The 15370-nt window shown below is 38.0% G+C and overlaps 1 protein-coding gene across 1 annotated transcript in view; it reads left to right on the top strand.

The window, feature by feature from the left end:
- The window catches only part of NID1 (nidogen 1), a 41941-nt gene that overhangs the window by 15097 nt on the left and 11474 nt on the right, over positions 1–15370 (top strand). The window contains exons 9-14 of the mRNA XM_014874322.2: positions 615–758; positions 1834–1962; positions 4736–4879; positions 5592–5714; positions 13430–13654; positions 14272–14444. Of these exons, the coding sequence (XP_014729808.2) occupies positions 615–758; positions 1834–1962; positions 4736–4879; positions 5592–5714; positions 13430–13654; positions 14272–14444 (938 nt within the window). The remainder of the gene's footprint in view (positions 1–614; positions 759–1833; positions 1963–4735; positions 4880–5591; positions 5715–13429; positions 13655–14271; positions 14445–15370) is intronic.

Raw genomic sequence — 15370 nt, 5'->3', positions numbered from 1 at the left:
TTACCTGATTTGTAGTTCCTCTATTAATTTTTTGGGGGGAGGCCATTGTCAGAGAAGAGAGAAAAGAGGGGAATGAGATTTACCATGGGTGAATTTCTATAATTTGTCTTGAAACATGGCATTTTATCTATGAATTGTAGACAGCTTATGAAAGGGGTTTCTTTTTAAGATGAGGTATCTAATCTTGCGCTAACATCAGAAAGAAAGCAAAGAGACAATTTGAAAATGCACACCAGCTGAGTAAAAAAGCCAGGCTGTGCTCACTTTTGTTTGTTACAAAATAAAGTTCTGCTAATTAAAATTAATAAACCAAGCTCTTAAAAATCATGTTTTGAGTCTGGTTTCAGTAGCTGGAAGATGAATTTTCTTTCTGTTTTGCTCTTCAGAGAGGTTTTGTGGTTCTCTTTTAACTCAGTTGTCCTTTGTGCAAGTAACAAACAATAAAGGTGCTATTAAATACGTATCTAAGGTATCACCTGCAAGGCCCTTACTTCCTAATGCAAAAAGTGTGTTTCCTTGTTTAATGTGCATTATGAGCAACCTTCTTCCGGACCTTAACTGGTTGCTTTTACTCGGACAGAGTCATCAAGGCTAAATATGGTCTCTCTTGCCAGATGGTTCTGCTGATATTAACCGGAATCCTTGCTACACTGGCACTCACAACTGTGACACCAACGCCGTGTGCCGTCCAGGAACTGGAAATCGTTTCTTCTGTGAATGTTCGATTGGCTTCCGTGGAGATGGAAACGTTTGTTACGGTATCAGAAGACTTCAATTCATTGCAAAATGAAAGCTAACGTAGAATTTATTTCCCTTGGGGCATACTGACCTTTAGGAGTAGCCATTCCAGCAAAATGAACTGCCCTGAGAGGCTAGAGGGTTGCTGGGCTATGTATCTCAATAATCAAAGTAAGCAAGTTTGACTGTCTTGAAGAGTATGTTTTCCTGTCTTGCAAAGCATCTTTCCCACCCAGTTTGTCCTTTTATAAAACGTGTGGGAACTTAGTTGAGAGAAATTAACTGTAATGCAAGTTCTGGTTAAAATGAGTCAACTAGGTTAAAAGATCTCGAGGGAGATGAGAAATAGGAAATGCACGTGTGGACAGAGTACAGATATGTGCAATTCATTGGAATAATCTTTTTCATGATCTACTTTGAAAATCCATTTCTGTTCAAAAATACTCGTGTTTCCCAGCTCTGTCTAGCTCTGTATTCCTAGTATGTTTGGGTTTTGCCTTGCAATCAAATCACAGCACTAATACTCATTTTCAAGAGGTGAAAGTGTGTGTTAATGAAATGTGTCATCCCTAATACTTCAAAAAGTTTTGGGGGTTTTTAAAACCCAAAGCACAACTCTCCTTCCACTCCAACCCTTTAATCAACTTGCAAATGAAAACAACGGCATCACATTGTCCCTTGCAGTCCTCTGATGCTGTGAGTTGGGGAGCAGTGGATTAGAGATGTGTATGGATAACGAAAGGGGAAGCTTTTCCTAGAGTTCATGCTCTCCTAGTAGTTATCATTGCTTCTGACACCTAAGGCTGCATTTTCTTTGGCTTCTCTTTCCTCTGCAATTTCCTGTGCCTTCCCCCTATTACTCCATGATAGAACTTCTTCTAGTTTGTTTTCTTCTTTTTGGTGCAGATTAGCTGAGGTCACAGTTACCTCAAAACTTATTTTCAGGTTATTAATATCTCTTAAGAGGTATGGTCTATCCAAGCTGTGGCCTAAGTACAGAAGACTGCTATTAATCTAGAGTTGCCCAGTTTCTGTTTTTCTGGCATCCATATGAAATGCATTTTTGTAATAACCAAGATCCTTTTAATACCCCAGATATTGATGAGTGTTCAGAGCAGCCAGGGCTGTGTGGCAGCAATGCAGACTGCAACAACCAGCCGGGAACTTACCGCTGCGAGTGTGCCGAGGGATACCAGTTTGCAGCAGATGGGCGGACTTGTGTTGGTGAGTTTCATGTTTCTTAAAAGCACTGCCCAGCAGCCTTTGGGCTGTGATCCATCCCACAGGGACAAAAAACAGAGCTTCACGAACTGTGCTGATTTCTAATGTGAGTGAAATTCAGGAGTTTGTGCTGCAGCTCATGATTACCGGGTTTTTTTGCATTTTCTAAGTGCTGTGCTTTTGACTTTTTGGGGTTTTGTGTTTTGTTTCTTATGTCTAATCCAGAGTTCAATTTAAGAGATGAGGTTTCAGTTACAGATTCATCCCTTGGACAAGATAGTGCACAGTTCTAAACTAGTGTGTCTTTGCTATTGCAGGCTTATTCTGAAGTGATAATTTATCACGATGAAAGGGAATTGTAGGTGCAGATCACTGTTAAAATCTTTGTGATTTGGCTCTTAGTTCATTTTTAGTGAACCATTAAATATCAAATTCAGTAGTTGTCACTCAATTAGTTTATTTCTCTGTAATTTAAAAACTTTTTTCTGAAGGAAGCCTGAGTTAATCTGTATTTGCTAGACTAAGATTGTCCTAACAAGGGATATCTTTTCCCTCTTTGCCCTGTTTTTCAATCAAGTTGTAGAAATTCCTTTTGGAAAAAGGAGTCCACAAATGGTAGATAGAAGGGGGATAATGACAAATAACAAAAGAGAAATAATGACTCTACCTCTAGAGCTGCAACTGTCAGGATAGGATGGAGATTAGAGATTTTTTTCTTGTTAGAATTTTTATCTTTGCAACCTGACAGTAATTCCATACCAACAAAACCTATTCACACTCTTCCAGTATGGCTGGAAGTTCCTCTTTCTTTTGAAAATAAGTGATAACAGCTGAGGATTTTCTTCTTCTGTTGTGACAGCTTTGTGGTGGAAGTTTAGCTACTCTTTGATCAGCTAATGTATCCAGGTTATTGCTCCTTATAGCCAAGACTGTTCTTCAGCAAAGACGGAGGAGTCTTCATCTTGAAGAGAGTAATGCAGAGTTACATTACTTTCCTTGAGTTTGTGACTTGTGTATTACACTCTCACAAGCCAAATTTCTCTGCTCCAGTAAGAATTACAATTCATGTCTGTTCCCTAATTCACAGTGCACCTGAAGTCTCTTTGTTGCAGAACAGCCAGAAAAAGCAGCTCTTTCTACCAAAGCCACTGGAAGGGATAGGGTGAGATGTGGGAGAGCAGCTTTATGTTCCTTCCCTTATGTCCAACACTGCACTTTTGTGACTTGGACCTGAAAGGGAACATTCTTCTCTCCAGCCATGACCTCACCAGCTTCACTTTACCACTTTCCCATGGAGCTGATGTTCCACTTTTAGCGAGTGCTAAGCAATTCCTTGCCCAGCTTGAAGGATTTCGGTTTGATCCCTTCCTTCAACCAAAACCAAATTCCATTTTTAAGGCTGAAGAGAGGGAAGATAAACTCTAGTTTCCCAACAGATTTAAAATGCAATGGTAATCTTTTCACAATATAGGGTCTTATACAGAGAATTTAAACCCCAGAAGGGGCAACAGCTGCCATCTGTGCTTTTGCAAGTTGTTCTGGGTTACCAGTTCTGACTCAGCTTTTTTGGAACCAGCACTTTTTTTCATACCAGCTGTGTGATTCACTGGGTAGCTTTATAAGAGTAAATAAACCTTGTTCTCCTGTTTGTAGGATGAGAAACAGACTTGGGGACTCCCTTTGAGCTCCAGCTCTTACCTTATGTATTTAAAATACTGTTCTTAATTAATTTATTTTTAATCCAAAACTTATTTCATCAAATAAAGATATGAATGATTCTAACAATGATGTCATTTCCTCCAGAGAGACAACAAAAATGAGTGTTTTCAGATATGGCTCGATAGAAGATTTTTTTATCTCCCTGCTGACACCGTGCTAGTTTCCATCTGTGTGCTGTGATGAAATGAACATTGTAGAGTCTTGTCTTGGCCCCCTGACAAATCCTTGTCATAATTGTGTAAAGACAGCAGCCTCAGTGTTACAGCAGCCTCTGTTAGAGCAGCTGGAAGTCTGTTCCTAGATGTACACACTGAATGCCCTATTTTCAGGCCCGAAATTTTGTAGTGTTTTACCTCTTTCTATTTCAAGTATCATAGTTTCCTTTCCTGTTCTCTAACATAACAGGTAAGCATAGCCAACTTCCAGAAACAATTTATGTGCTCCAGCAACTTCCTGAAACAATTTATGTGCGAAGTAGTGCAGTACCTTCGGAACCACAGCTGTCAATATGAGCGAGTTAGGAAAAGCTGCTGGTCTAATCCCAGATCTCTCCAGTAGTCGACAAATGTGTTTATTTCAATTGAGTGAGTCACAGCTCCTATTTGTTGCCAAGTAACAGCAGCCCTGGGTCAGTACTAGGTTAGTGTAGCAGGTCATCTAATTCCCAGTGCAGTGAACTGGCCACTTAGCTAACATATGAGGTAGCCCTGTGAGATGCCTTACATTTCTTCATTCAGGACTCTTTTTCATAAACAAAGCTGATATGGATATTAGGATCTATCACTATGGTAGCCCATTCTATATTAACAAGCACCTGTGAGGTGCTGAGACAGTCAATTCATTGTAAAACATTAATAAGATTTAACCCCACTGAAAGGGGAGATTGCAGGAAAAAAAAATCCCAACCCCCAGAGCAAAAACCCCTCAGTTCCTTGTTTCCTTTCTCTTATGTAATCTTTCACAGATGTTGTTCTCTCGTATGAACTTACTAGGAGGCTTAGGCTTTGTGAAGAAAAGTTCGGATTTTCATCTCCTCTGTTTCACATTTACCCTGCAGCTGTGGAGTACGTGGTAAACCACTGCCTGAGGGGCACACACAACTGCGACATTCCACAGCGTGCTCAGTGTGTGTACACCGGAGGGTCCGCCTACATCTGCACATGCCTCCCTGGCTTCTCCGGAGATGGGCGTGCCTGTGAGGGTGGGTAGCACCATTTATTGTGGGCCTGTTATACTCTTCATTGCACTCTTGGGCTGGTCTTTGCCCTGTCCTATACCTACTTGTCATTTCAAGTAGGAAATTTCATAGCATTTCTTCTTTTCCTCCTCTCACTTTTGAATTTACTCTTCAATATTTGGTCTATAGAAGGTCTAAGATGAGATAATTGCAGAAATTGCAGTAGTTGCAGCTGCAGACCTTTGTCTGCTGCAACTGTTTGCAACTGTATTGGTTTAAATTACTAAGGTGGTGAAACAAAATTCTCAGACTACGTAAAATATTTTGCATTCTGTTTCATGTCAGTCTGAGTGCAGTGGGGGAGCAGCTTTACCTAATTGCATGTTGGAAATACAGCTCGCCAAATCCTACTTCTCTTGGTATGTTAAGTCATTTCTTTGGGAAATATGGACATACATGTCTAAAATACTGTGTGAGTTAATAATGTCCCTTTGGAATAGGAAAAACCTGGGATTTGTTGAGATAGGGAACCTAAAATACGGGCAGGCGTTCCCCTCAGCCCCTTTTATCTCCCTTGCATTTCTGTATTAGATGTATTTCCAAAGAACTGTCTGTATGTCTAATCACATACCCTAAAATAGGAGCCTGAAAATGCGACAGGTTTGTGCTTTATTTCATCACTCTGATTTGTCCATCAGAAGGAAGAGTCACCTGAGGCTGATCTTTTCTTTTACAGATGTAGATGAATGTCAACAGGGCCACTGCCATCCAGATGCTTTCTGCTACAACACTCCTGGGTCTTTCAGCTGCCACTGCAAGGCAGGTTATCGTGGGGATGGTTTCCGATGTGTGTTAGGAGGTAAAATTCTACAGTTCTTGAAAGTTGGACCGGAAATATAATTTGAGATTTGGAGGATATATATCTTAATTTGGTTCCCTTCTGAAACACAATGCCTACTGCCACATTGGTGTCTTTATTCTCAAGTCTTCCAAGATTAGGACTTTACCAAGCTTGTGTCAAAACTGTATCTTGACTACTATCACTTTTTCATTCTATCCTGTTCAATGGCCCATTTTATGTTTTGTTTATTCTATCCTCAACAGTTTTCAGCTCCAAGCTGATACTGTCTTTTGAAGTTGCCTTGTGTAAAGGTTTGACTGTGGGGGTGATTTGGTTTGCATACTCAGTAATCACTTACCATAAAATATCTGGAATTGTTGGCAATGCAAATGAATGCAATATTTACAGGAGAAAAGTGAAAAATGAGACAAAAGTCACGAGGCCCTTGTCTTGAGATCTAGATGCAGTGAGATCTAGATGCCTACATGCCACATACAGCCTGTGGTCTAGAAAGACTGCAGTTTCCAGCTGGCACTTACTTGTTTCTGTATTTATCCAGCTTATTCGGTATTCAGGAGTAAGTTCTTTATCCTCACACTTCTGTTTCCCCATTCTACTTTGAGGCTTGAAGTATAAAGCTCATTCTGAAGGTATGCTTAAAGAAAAAAAAAAAAAAAGGAAGGAACATTGGGAACATAAAGTAGCATTGTTATTTTGCTTTAATTCAACAGCATGGCAAACCTATAGGACAGACTTGGGTTTTGTAGATGATGAATCTTTCATCGAGGAAATAAAGCCTAAATTCTCAGTATATTCAAACACAATTCTTCTTCCTCTAAGATTCTTGCTGTTGGGCATTTCTCAACAAACTCAAAAACTCAAAACTGTACAGTCAAGAGTAACAAGAATATCCTAGGGCCAAAAGGAAAGAAAGGGTTTGGGAGTCTTGGTTGGGTTATTTTGTTTTTTTATTTTAGTAGTGGAGGTGCTTGCTTCAAAGTTCTTGTCTGTGTTGCATGATATTAGTACCTGAGACTTAATATTTTTATTTTGCCTCTATATTCCCTAATTCTGAATTTCTGACTTTTTTTTCTCCACAATTAGATGCTCAGTTTTTGAAACCAAAAGGCAAAGGATTGTAGAGGAAACAAAAAAATCACAAAGTTGATTCTTGTTTTAAATCATATTTACATGACACTTCACCATGTGCACAGTAACACATTATGTAAAATCACCCAGTGCTTGTAGGTTTTTATATCAAAGGTAAATTTCAGGAGGTTTTGAAGTGTTTACTTCTGAGACGTAGCTTTCACCACTTTGTCAGTCTTTTAATATAATTTTTAACTAACATTTCATGCCTGATCACCCATGTGTATTTTTATTTTCGTGCCAGATGAATGAGAAACCAACTGGTGTTTATGATCTGTGTCAAAATATTTAGCTAACTATCCAGCTGATAAAAACAAAATTATTTCTCCTAGAGGAGAAACTTGATATGAATAACTTGAAGCGAATCAAACCTTAAAGCTTCTTGTTTTTCAGGCAGAATTGTAGAGGGAAAAACATTGCTTTCATGTCTGCCACATGCCCTTTGTAGATGAGGTGGTTTGGTAGACTGATATTTGCAATCAACCAATTAACTTTATTACAAGGACACTGTTAATTTCTTCTCAGTATATGTGATGATTTACTTAAGTAGGGTATTTTTGTGTTATTCTTAACACCTTTTCTTACGCAGTGGTTAGCGTGTCTACTAAACTGCTAAGCTCATGGTATTATTTTGTAGTAACTTTTTCCTACTTATCCTGTACACTTCTTCACTGTCTGTGCTCAACACAATTATGTCTTGAATGGCGATTTTTCCATGTCACAATCTTAAGATTGTGAGAGTTTAAGAGGTTTATATCTACTGTTTTAGTGGGGGAGATCTTCCAGGCTTTGTTAGTCTTCATATATGCCTCGCTGGTAATTTTTTTAGTACGGTTTTGTATTACCAATAGAAGACAGGCTTTTAGAAAGACTTTTATCAATTATCTCTGCTCATTAAATGTTCTGAGCAATAGAAAAAAGAAATCTGTGTAGATAAGAAGTCTCACTTTTGCTGAATTGTGTGTGACTGAAGTACAAAGTATCTGTGTTGCTCAGCTAGTCTGCAGCAATGGCAATGTTTACAACTTAGCACTGCTCCCTTCTTAGAGTTAATAGAACAATAGCTGCCCTTGGGGTGTCATCTGTTGCTAAAGCTTTAGTGCCTCTAGATTGGATAGATCCATCAGTTAATCATTGTCAGGGACAGAAACAAACTATACTTTCTGAAGCCTCACAAAAGTAGTTTAGTTTACTCTTGCCCTCGATTTGTAAAGTAAGTTGCTTGAGAATGGAGATTGCAGAGGAGGCTGTATTGTATTCAGCTGTAATTAGAGACCCTTTCTCCCCCTTTTTACCCACTAAGGTTTTGATCTAATAAGCCTCAGTGTAGTAACTGAAGTTTTTCCTGGTTGTTAATAGCATGGAAAGTTTCATTCATCCAAATACTCAGTACTTTCTGCTGTTCTCTGTTCCTACCCATGTGTACAATTACTTGCTTGTTTGGTGTCTTTATTATTATATGAAACCTACTGTTAATTCTCAATGGTAACTCTTGAAACAAGTAGACTAACAAGAGAAATAGATTTGAGTCACACAGATGGGAATGTCTGTAGGAGTGAACCGGCAGGTTAATGAAAGAGTTAATGATGCTGGAATGTCCTGCTGCTCCCAGCTATTAAGGAAGTCTGTACTTCATTATTTCCTCACGCTTCATTTTTCCATTTCAAAAAACCCAGATGTCTGAGTGTTTCTACCCCTGCAGACCCCAGACACTGTTTACTAAACAGAAACAAGCCTGGATTCTTGGAACTAGGAACTGTTAAGAACTATTCTCTGATCATCTGTGTGCAACTGGTTTCACATGAGAAACACACTTACCAGGACAAAACTGTAAGTGAGGAATTACAAAGAAAAATGAAGGGACAAAGGGAAGGTTTTTCATTTAGGTTTTTAATTTTTTTTCTCCAGCATCTGAGGACAGCAATTAAAAATGTAAATGTAAGTCTTTGAATAAGAGAAATCCATACATCTCAGTTTCTCATCCTTTTACTCAGCTTCCATCTTTTCTAAGAAAAGTCCATAAATCATTTTCTACATTGCTAGTACAATAGCAATCCTCTATGACTAAAAAATACCTTGAATATTTGTATATGCTTTAGTTTGGTTTTTTATCCTTTCTGTTTCTTTCTTCTCATATGTGAGAAATGTGTACGCGTGTGTTTTTCATCTCATTTTTCCATATTCATGCTACTTCCATTTTCATTTTTACAAGTTCCATAATCTATTTCAGTGACTTTTAAAATCTGGATTGCTACTGGTAATTCACAAATCAACTGAAAAAATGTTTAATATTCATCAAATAGAAATTGATTCTTCTGAAAAAGGATATACATTTAGCTGAAGTTCAGGATGCACCATTCTATGTATCTAGTCTGACTTGTACTGTGTTCCACAGGACATGAATTCTTCATCACACCTTTGTTCTCTGTTCTGCTCTTCAGCTTCTATCTCAGGAGCATTTTTCTGCACACTTATTCAATTTCTCACCGGTCTTTTGAACTGTGGTTGCCAGAGCTGGATGCAGTATTTCTTGAATCACCTCCTGAGCCTCATAGTCTTCTCTGTGCCTGTATATTCCCTGTGTATATGCTGAATTCTTTTTCATACCCTCTCACAATCCCTACAGCACTGAGCTGTGATCTGCTGATAGCTTTTTTAGGTTGTAGTTTCAAAGATTAGTCTATCTTTAGAAGCTTGTCTATACAGTTTATTCCAAGAAGTATGACTTTACATTTATATCCTGTCCTTCTCATGTGGCCTGTTTCAAATGATGCAACCTTTGGTTGCATATCTTCCTCTGGAATGCAAATGATGGAATTAGATTTCTTAATAGGGGAATTTAAAAGTAAGACTAAGGTAATATGGGAATTTGCTAAAGATACCGCTACTCCATGACATTTGACTTCTGAATCAGATTATTTCTTTCAGTTTTTAATTATTTGCCAAATCAAGTGCTTTGTTTCAAAAATTATACAGTCCTATGGGCATAAATAAAGCGCCTTAGGAAAACAGAAAACTGTTAGGTCAGTGTATTACCTTCAGCAGTCGAGCATCAACTGCACCAAAACCCAGTGAAGATGGGGTTTTACTTAATTTACAGTGAATGCTGATTAGTAATGTTTAAATGAATACACTGAAAAATACTGTAACTTGATCCTGCTGTTAATGAAAAGCTGATGCCACCCCTGCTTTTTTTAATTACCAACAATTACCTAGGTCCTGCTTTTACTGGTTGGTTCATCTCCGGCAGAATGAACTAATCCTGGTGTATACCATTTTTATCATCACTGACATGATCATTTGCCTTGCCTTTCAAATGTGAGTTTCAAGAATGGTAATGACCTCCTGAAAATCAGGGCTAGTTATCCCTCTATATGGAGCCTTGAAACAGGCATGGCTTGTTTTCCATTTGCTACAGTCAGATGCAGTAGTAGATGTAACAGCACCATTATACCAGGTAGGTGTTATTTGCTCTTGGCGCTACCAGCTGTATTTAATGGACTTTTTCTTCATGCCAATCATGAGATCAGAGAACTCTTTTAATGCTAATTGTTCTGTGTCTTTGAACAATCTTGACTTGATGAAATAGAACAGTATTTATGTTTAAGGCAGGCTCACTAAGAAATCACATTTAGGCTGCTGTAGTGAAGGAAGTTTAGTGGCTCTTAGGTTTGTGTCTGGATGCTGGCTTACAAAGTAGCCCTTGAGCTACCTTAATATTTGCCCTTTCTTGTTACCCATTTTGCCTAGCTTATGCTGTTAGCTCATCAAGGTCAGGAAATGTGCTTTATTTGTTGTGTCAATCTCATCTTTCAAACTCTATCATAGCTAGAATAATTTCAGAGAGTTAATTAATGCAATATAAAACTTGCAAAATCAGAGCATCTTCTCCTAACTCCACTGAATAAAAGGTATGGCAGTGTAAGCAGACTATTTATCTCAACCCACTGTCACCTGTATCCAAAATTTTTGTGCCTTCGTTGTTGCATAGGCTACAAGACTGGATTGGGTTTCAACTCACTTTTCTTTCTAAACTGTAAGCATAGTAATCCTGGCCATCGTTCAGAGATAAGGAGAAAAAAAGAGAGAATGGAAAAAATTAGATAACGGAAGTGCTTTGTTGAACCATCCTTTAGTTTAATCACTTGTTTGGTTTATAGGTTTTAATATTGGTTAAATTCATATTAGGGAGTCAAAAAATGTTGAACAACAGATTAAAATTATTGAGTCATCACAGATGAATACAGTAACCCTGGCTTTATTTCTTTTCAGAATGTATGTTTAACATAGATTAGTTATTGTACTTGATACTGTTAATAAAGCGATCACTAGTATAAGGGATTTTCATGAGTAAAGAAGTAGTAAAATACACAGTTATTCCTAAGAGTGTCAATGGGGTATTTGCAAATATTTTTATGCAATTAAAAATCCTGCATTGATGGGTTTTTTAGAAAGAACCAATCGTATGCTCTGCCTTCTAGAAATTAAGTACTAACTTTGAAAATTATTTTGTTTTGACAAGTTTCTTGACTTTAGAGTTGCTAAGTGCATAAGCAGACCATTTATGAGATTGGTCTTGATCACTGCAAGATAAGTTCTCTTAAAAAATACAATCAGAATTCCTGAGTAAACTCTGCAGATATTAATGTCAACATTGTCTTCAAATTAGAACAGATATTGATATTTCAAGTCACCAAAAACACTAATATATTTTATGTGTAACCACTGGCTCCTATCTGAGAGTGTATATACTCTCCTTTCCATAATTCATACAGACTATTGAGTAAAAAATTGTAACCTGTTGGTATATACATTATTTCTATGAGTTTCCAATGTGAAGAAGAAAAGGAACAGTTTCTACCTTTGTTTTTATATCCTCCTTAGGAGTTAATAGTATTTCTCAAAGCTGATAGGAATGTAAATATGAATTTTTTTTCTGCACTGGACAAAAATGTGTGGGGAGTAGTTTACCAATATTCTGTGTTCCTCCTGCTTTCTCCCGTGACCAGTGCCTATAATGAGAGTTTAGAATTAAAAAAACTGTGACAAAACCATCTGATTACCAGAATCAACATTTCTTTTACCTGCATATTACATAGGACACTGAATATATGAAAACAAAATCTGAGACAGATAATGGAGGCTTTCCCACAGGGCCTGGTTTTGTAGGTTGATTCAAAACTCTCCACCACCCACATTAAAACCAATGCCAAATATTTCAGTTGTTCAGTGAACTGTTGTCCAGTCGTTTATATTTTTCTAATTATGTCCAGGTGCATGAAACTTGTCCAAAGCTTTTGTTTGCATAACTACTTTAAATATTAATAAAAACTTGCCTTTTTTTTTTTTTTTTACAGAGCATGGATTTACACCACAAACAGTCTTTAGATGCATGGGATTAACTTTTTTGCTCAGCTGGGGTCAATCTAATCTGAGCCACACAAAACGAATCCTGTCCATCAGGCAGTGTAAAAACAAGGAAAAGAATAAATGGAAGTGTAATGTTAAAGACATTTCAGCAGACAGTTTATGCCAAGTATTTCTAAATGTCTGTAGAAATCATTGACAGGGAAAGGATATTCTCCCAAAATTACATCTTTCTCTCCTAGGGATCTCAACTGTACAATAAAACCAAGCCAGATTTCTTTGTCTGGAGAAAATACATTATTTTTATTGTATTCTTTTAATTTCATCATGTTGGCTTCTAGAAGACATATTGATCTAGATGACTTTCCCTAGTGCATGATAGATAATATAATAGGAAGGTGCAAATTTTAGTTCAGACTATTTTTTAAAATTGACACATAAAGAGACAGATCCCTGAATGTCCTGATCTGACATCTGAAAAGTTTCTTTCCTCTGTAGTCTCTGCAGTAATATATATGCATGTGGTGTAGCCAAAGGGCATGGTATGTTTCTCTGTGCTTCACCAGGGTGTGGACAACCTGCCCTGCAATTCCTTTCTAAGATCCAGAAGACTCAAATGAGTGTTCAAACTTTATAACTGAACTTTAAAAACCTAATATACATCATGGCAATGAATTGCTTCACTTCCTGAGATCTGTAGAGAATTTGGCATCTGCTTCATGTTGTGGTTTTCTCTTGTGGCTTTGAAGGGAATCTCGACTTTTAGTATTACAAAAAGACCTTTAGCCACTGTAGGGTCTAATTAGTCACATTTTAAGGCCCATAGATAATTGCCAATGAGTAGACATCACAGTCAAAAGTCAGACAGAATGTTCTTGCTCATCTGCTTCAAGGAGAACAACCATATTTTCCAGCTTCTGTTAATGACCATTCAGTGATGGAAGATGCAGGTGACCCGTTTGATCTCTTTTAAACTAGGCAGTGAAAAATAAATAAGTTTAAGGCAAATGTGTCACACTTATATAGAGCAGACTGATTGAATCTGTTCTGAATCTGTACATGCCTTCAAGGCTTGTAACAGTCTCATGTTCCACTAGAGGTTAGAATTCTTGTGTATAGATGGTCAGCATATGTTAACTGTAAATGGACTGTAGTTTTTAGTTAAAACAGAAATATTCACTGCTGTTTGTTTTGTTCTGTTGGGTTTTTTTCCCCAGAAGTAGAAAAGACCAAATGCCAGCATGAACGTGAAGCAGCTCTTGGCAGTGGAGGTGCTTTCTTCCCGAGGGATCCAAGAGTTGGTCACTTCATTCCCCAGTGTGACGAGCATGGGCATTACCTACCCACTCAGTGCCATGCTAGCAGTGGATATTGCTGGTGTGTGGATAGGGATGGAAATGAGATTGATGGCACCAGAAGTGGCCCAGGAGTTCGACCACCATGTAAGTGGCTGAAGCAGTTGTTTCTTGTGGATATCTTTCCATCTGAGTGCACTGTCTCCCAAATGTGGGGCTTAGTCCTTCCCTGAGATACAGCACTGCCTTGGAGCAATGCAGATTTCTGCTGTCCCAGTGGTGGTATGTCTCATGCCCTTCAGTGACCCCAACATACACTTTTCCTTCAGCCAGGGCATCTGGACAGCTGTGGTAAACTTCTGAATAAAGAAGGTTTTCTAAGTTCTTCCTTGCCTTGAAGTAGTGAGAGGCCAGATAGTCTCTGCCCTCTGGGAGCTGTAATAGCTGACTTGCCTCAGGAAAGGAAGGATGCTCCTTCCTACGTTTTCCTCACTTCAGCTGCAAAATAAGATGGTTTTTCTAAACATTTGAAGCAAAGAGCAATTACAGAGCCAAACATGAAACGATATATTATGTCAATTTCTCCTTCTCTGCCGGCCAAGGGGAAAATTTCAGAAGCTTTCTGCATCTGATTATAGTTATTAATGTCTGCTTATAAGGCTGTTTCCTTCTAAGAAGTCTGACTGTAATTGCGTTTCTGCAAATAATAAGGAGCCTTGTTGTACTGTACGAGCTAATTTTTTCCCCATCTGTTTCCTAACAAGGTCTGAGCACAGCCGCTCCTCCTGTTGTTATTGGGCCCTCTGTTCGACCAGACACAGTACCTCTGCCACCAGGAACACACTTGCTTTTTGCCCAAAGTGGTAAAATTGAACATGTCCCACTAGAGGGAAACAATATGAAGAAAAGCGGTGCAAAAGCACTCTTGCATATTCCAGTAAGTAACTTACTATACTAAGTTCATGTTTTTTAGAAAATTCCTGACAAAGATGAAAGCTACTATTTGTCTACACACATTGATAATTTAGGTTGAAAACACAATTTTTGTTCTTCATTAAAATTTCAGTATCCCATCAATTTGCTACTGAAAATTCCTGACTAGTCAAAAATCTTAAACCTAAGATATAGAAAAGATAATAATTTCCTTTTAAAGAAAGTCTCACAATAGATCACAAGACAAAAATTTAATCTCACATGCCTCCAGCAGCTCTTCAAATAAACTCCTCACTATTCACACTTCTATTGGTTTTCTGACTCTGTTATAAACGTTTAGGAGACCTACAATAGCAGTAGGTCAAAAGTAAGTGGATTCCTACTCCTTCGAAGTTTTTTCCTTAGTCTTAATCTATTCCTATTTTTTTCAGTTGGTTGTCTCCACTTCTTGGCTACACATATATTATTCTTTTTTCAGTTTTTTTTTTGCTTCTTTCCCCGTGTGTAAGCCCAGTGGGTGGTAGATCTTTTTCCCATGCTTCGTACTACCATCTTGAGAATCTTTTTTCCTGGAAAATGAATTCCTGATGCTGAGAACCTCTCCTTTCCACCACCTGTGTCACATGCCAGCCCTTTTTCACTTTGATTTGCCTGGAGGAAGGAATTTGAACCCTAAACTCAAACTCTAGTCCTATCTTCTTTCTGCCTGAAAGATTGCATACAAACGTTTCTTGTTGATGAGAATATTCTTTCCACCAGAATGATTTATGTAGTACTTGTTTAAGCTAACTTTTAAAATAAAACTTTTCTTTGCTAGAAGTTTTTAGAGTCAAATGGTGCTACATGGGAAGCACAGCCATAATGCATGGCTTGGATGTCAGTGCAAGTCAGATTTGATTGAAGTCATTATTCCCCCTTAAAGGGAAAGAA

Source organism: Sturnus vulgaris, chromosome 3, assembly GCF_052056855.1.
Source record: "Sturnus vulgaris isolate bStuVul1 chromosome 3, bStuVul1.hap1, whole genome shotgun sequence".
Classification (NCBI taxonomy): domain Eukaryota; kingdom Metazoa; phylum Chordata; class Aves; order Passeriformes; family Sturnidae; genus Sturnus; species Sturnus vulgaris.
The sequence above is the reverse complement of the archived record's forward strand: the minus strand, read 5'-3'. Positions and strand labels throughout refer to the sequence as shown.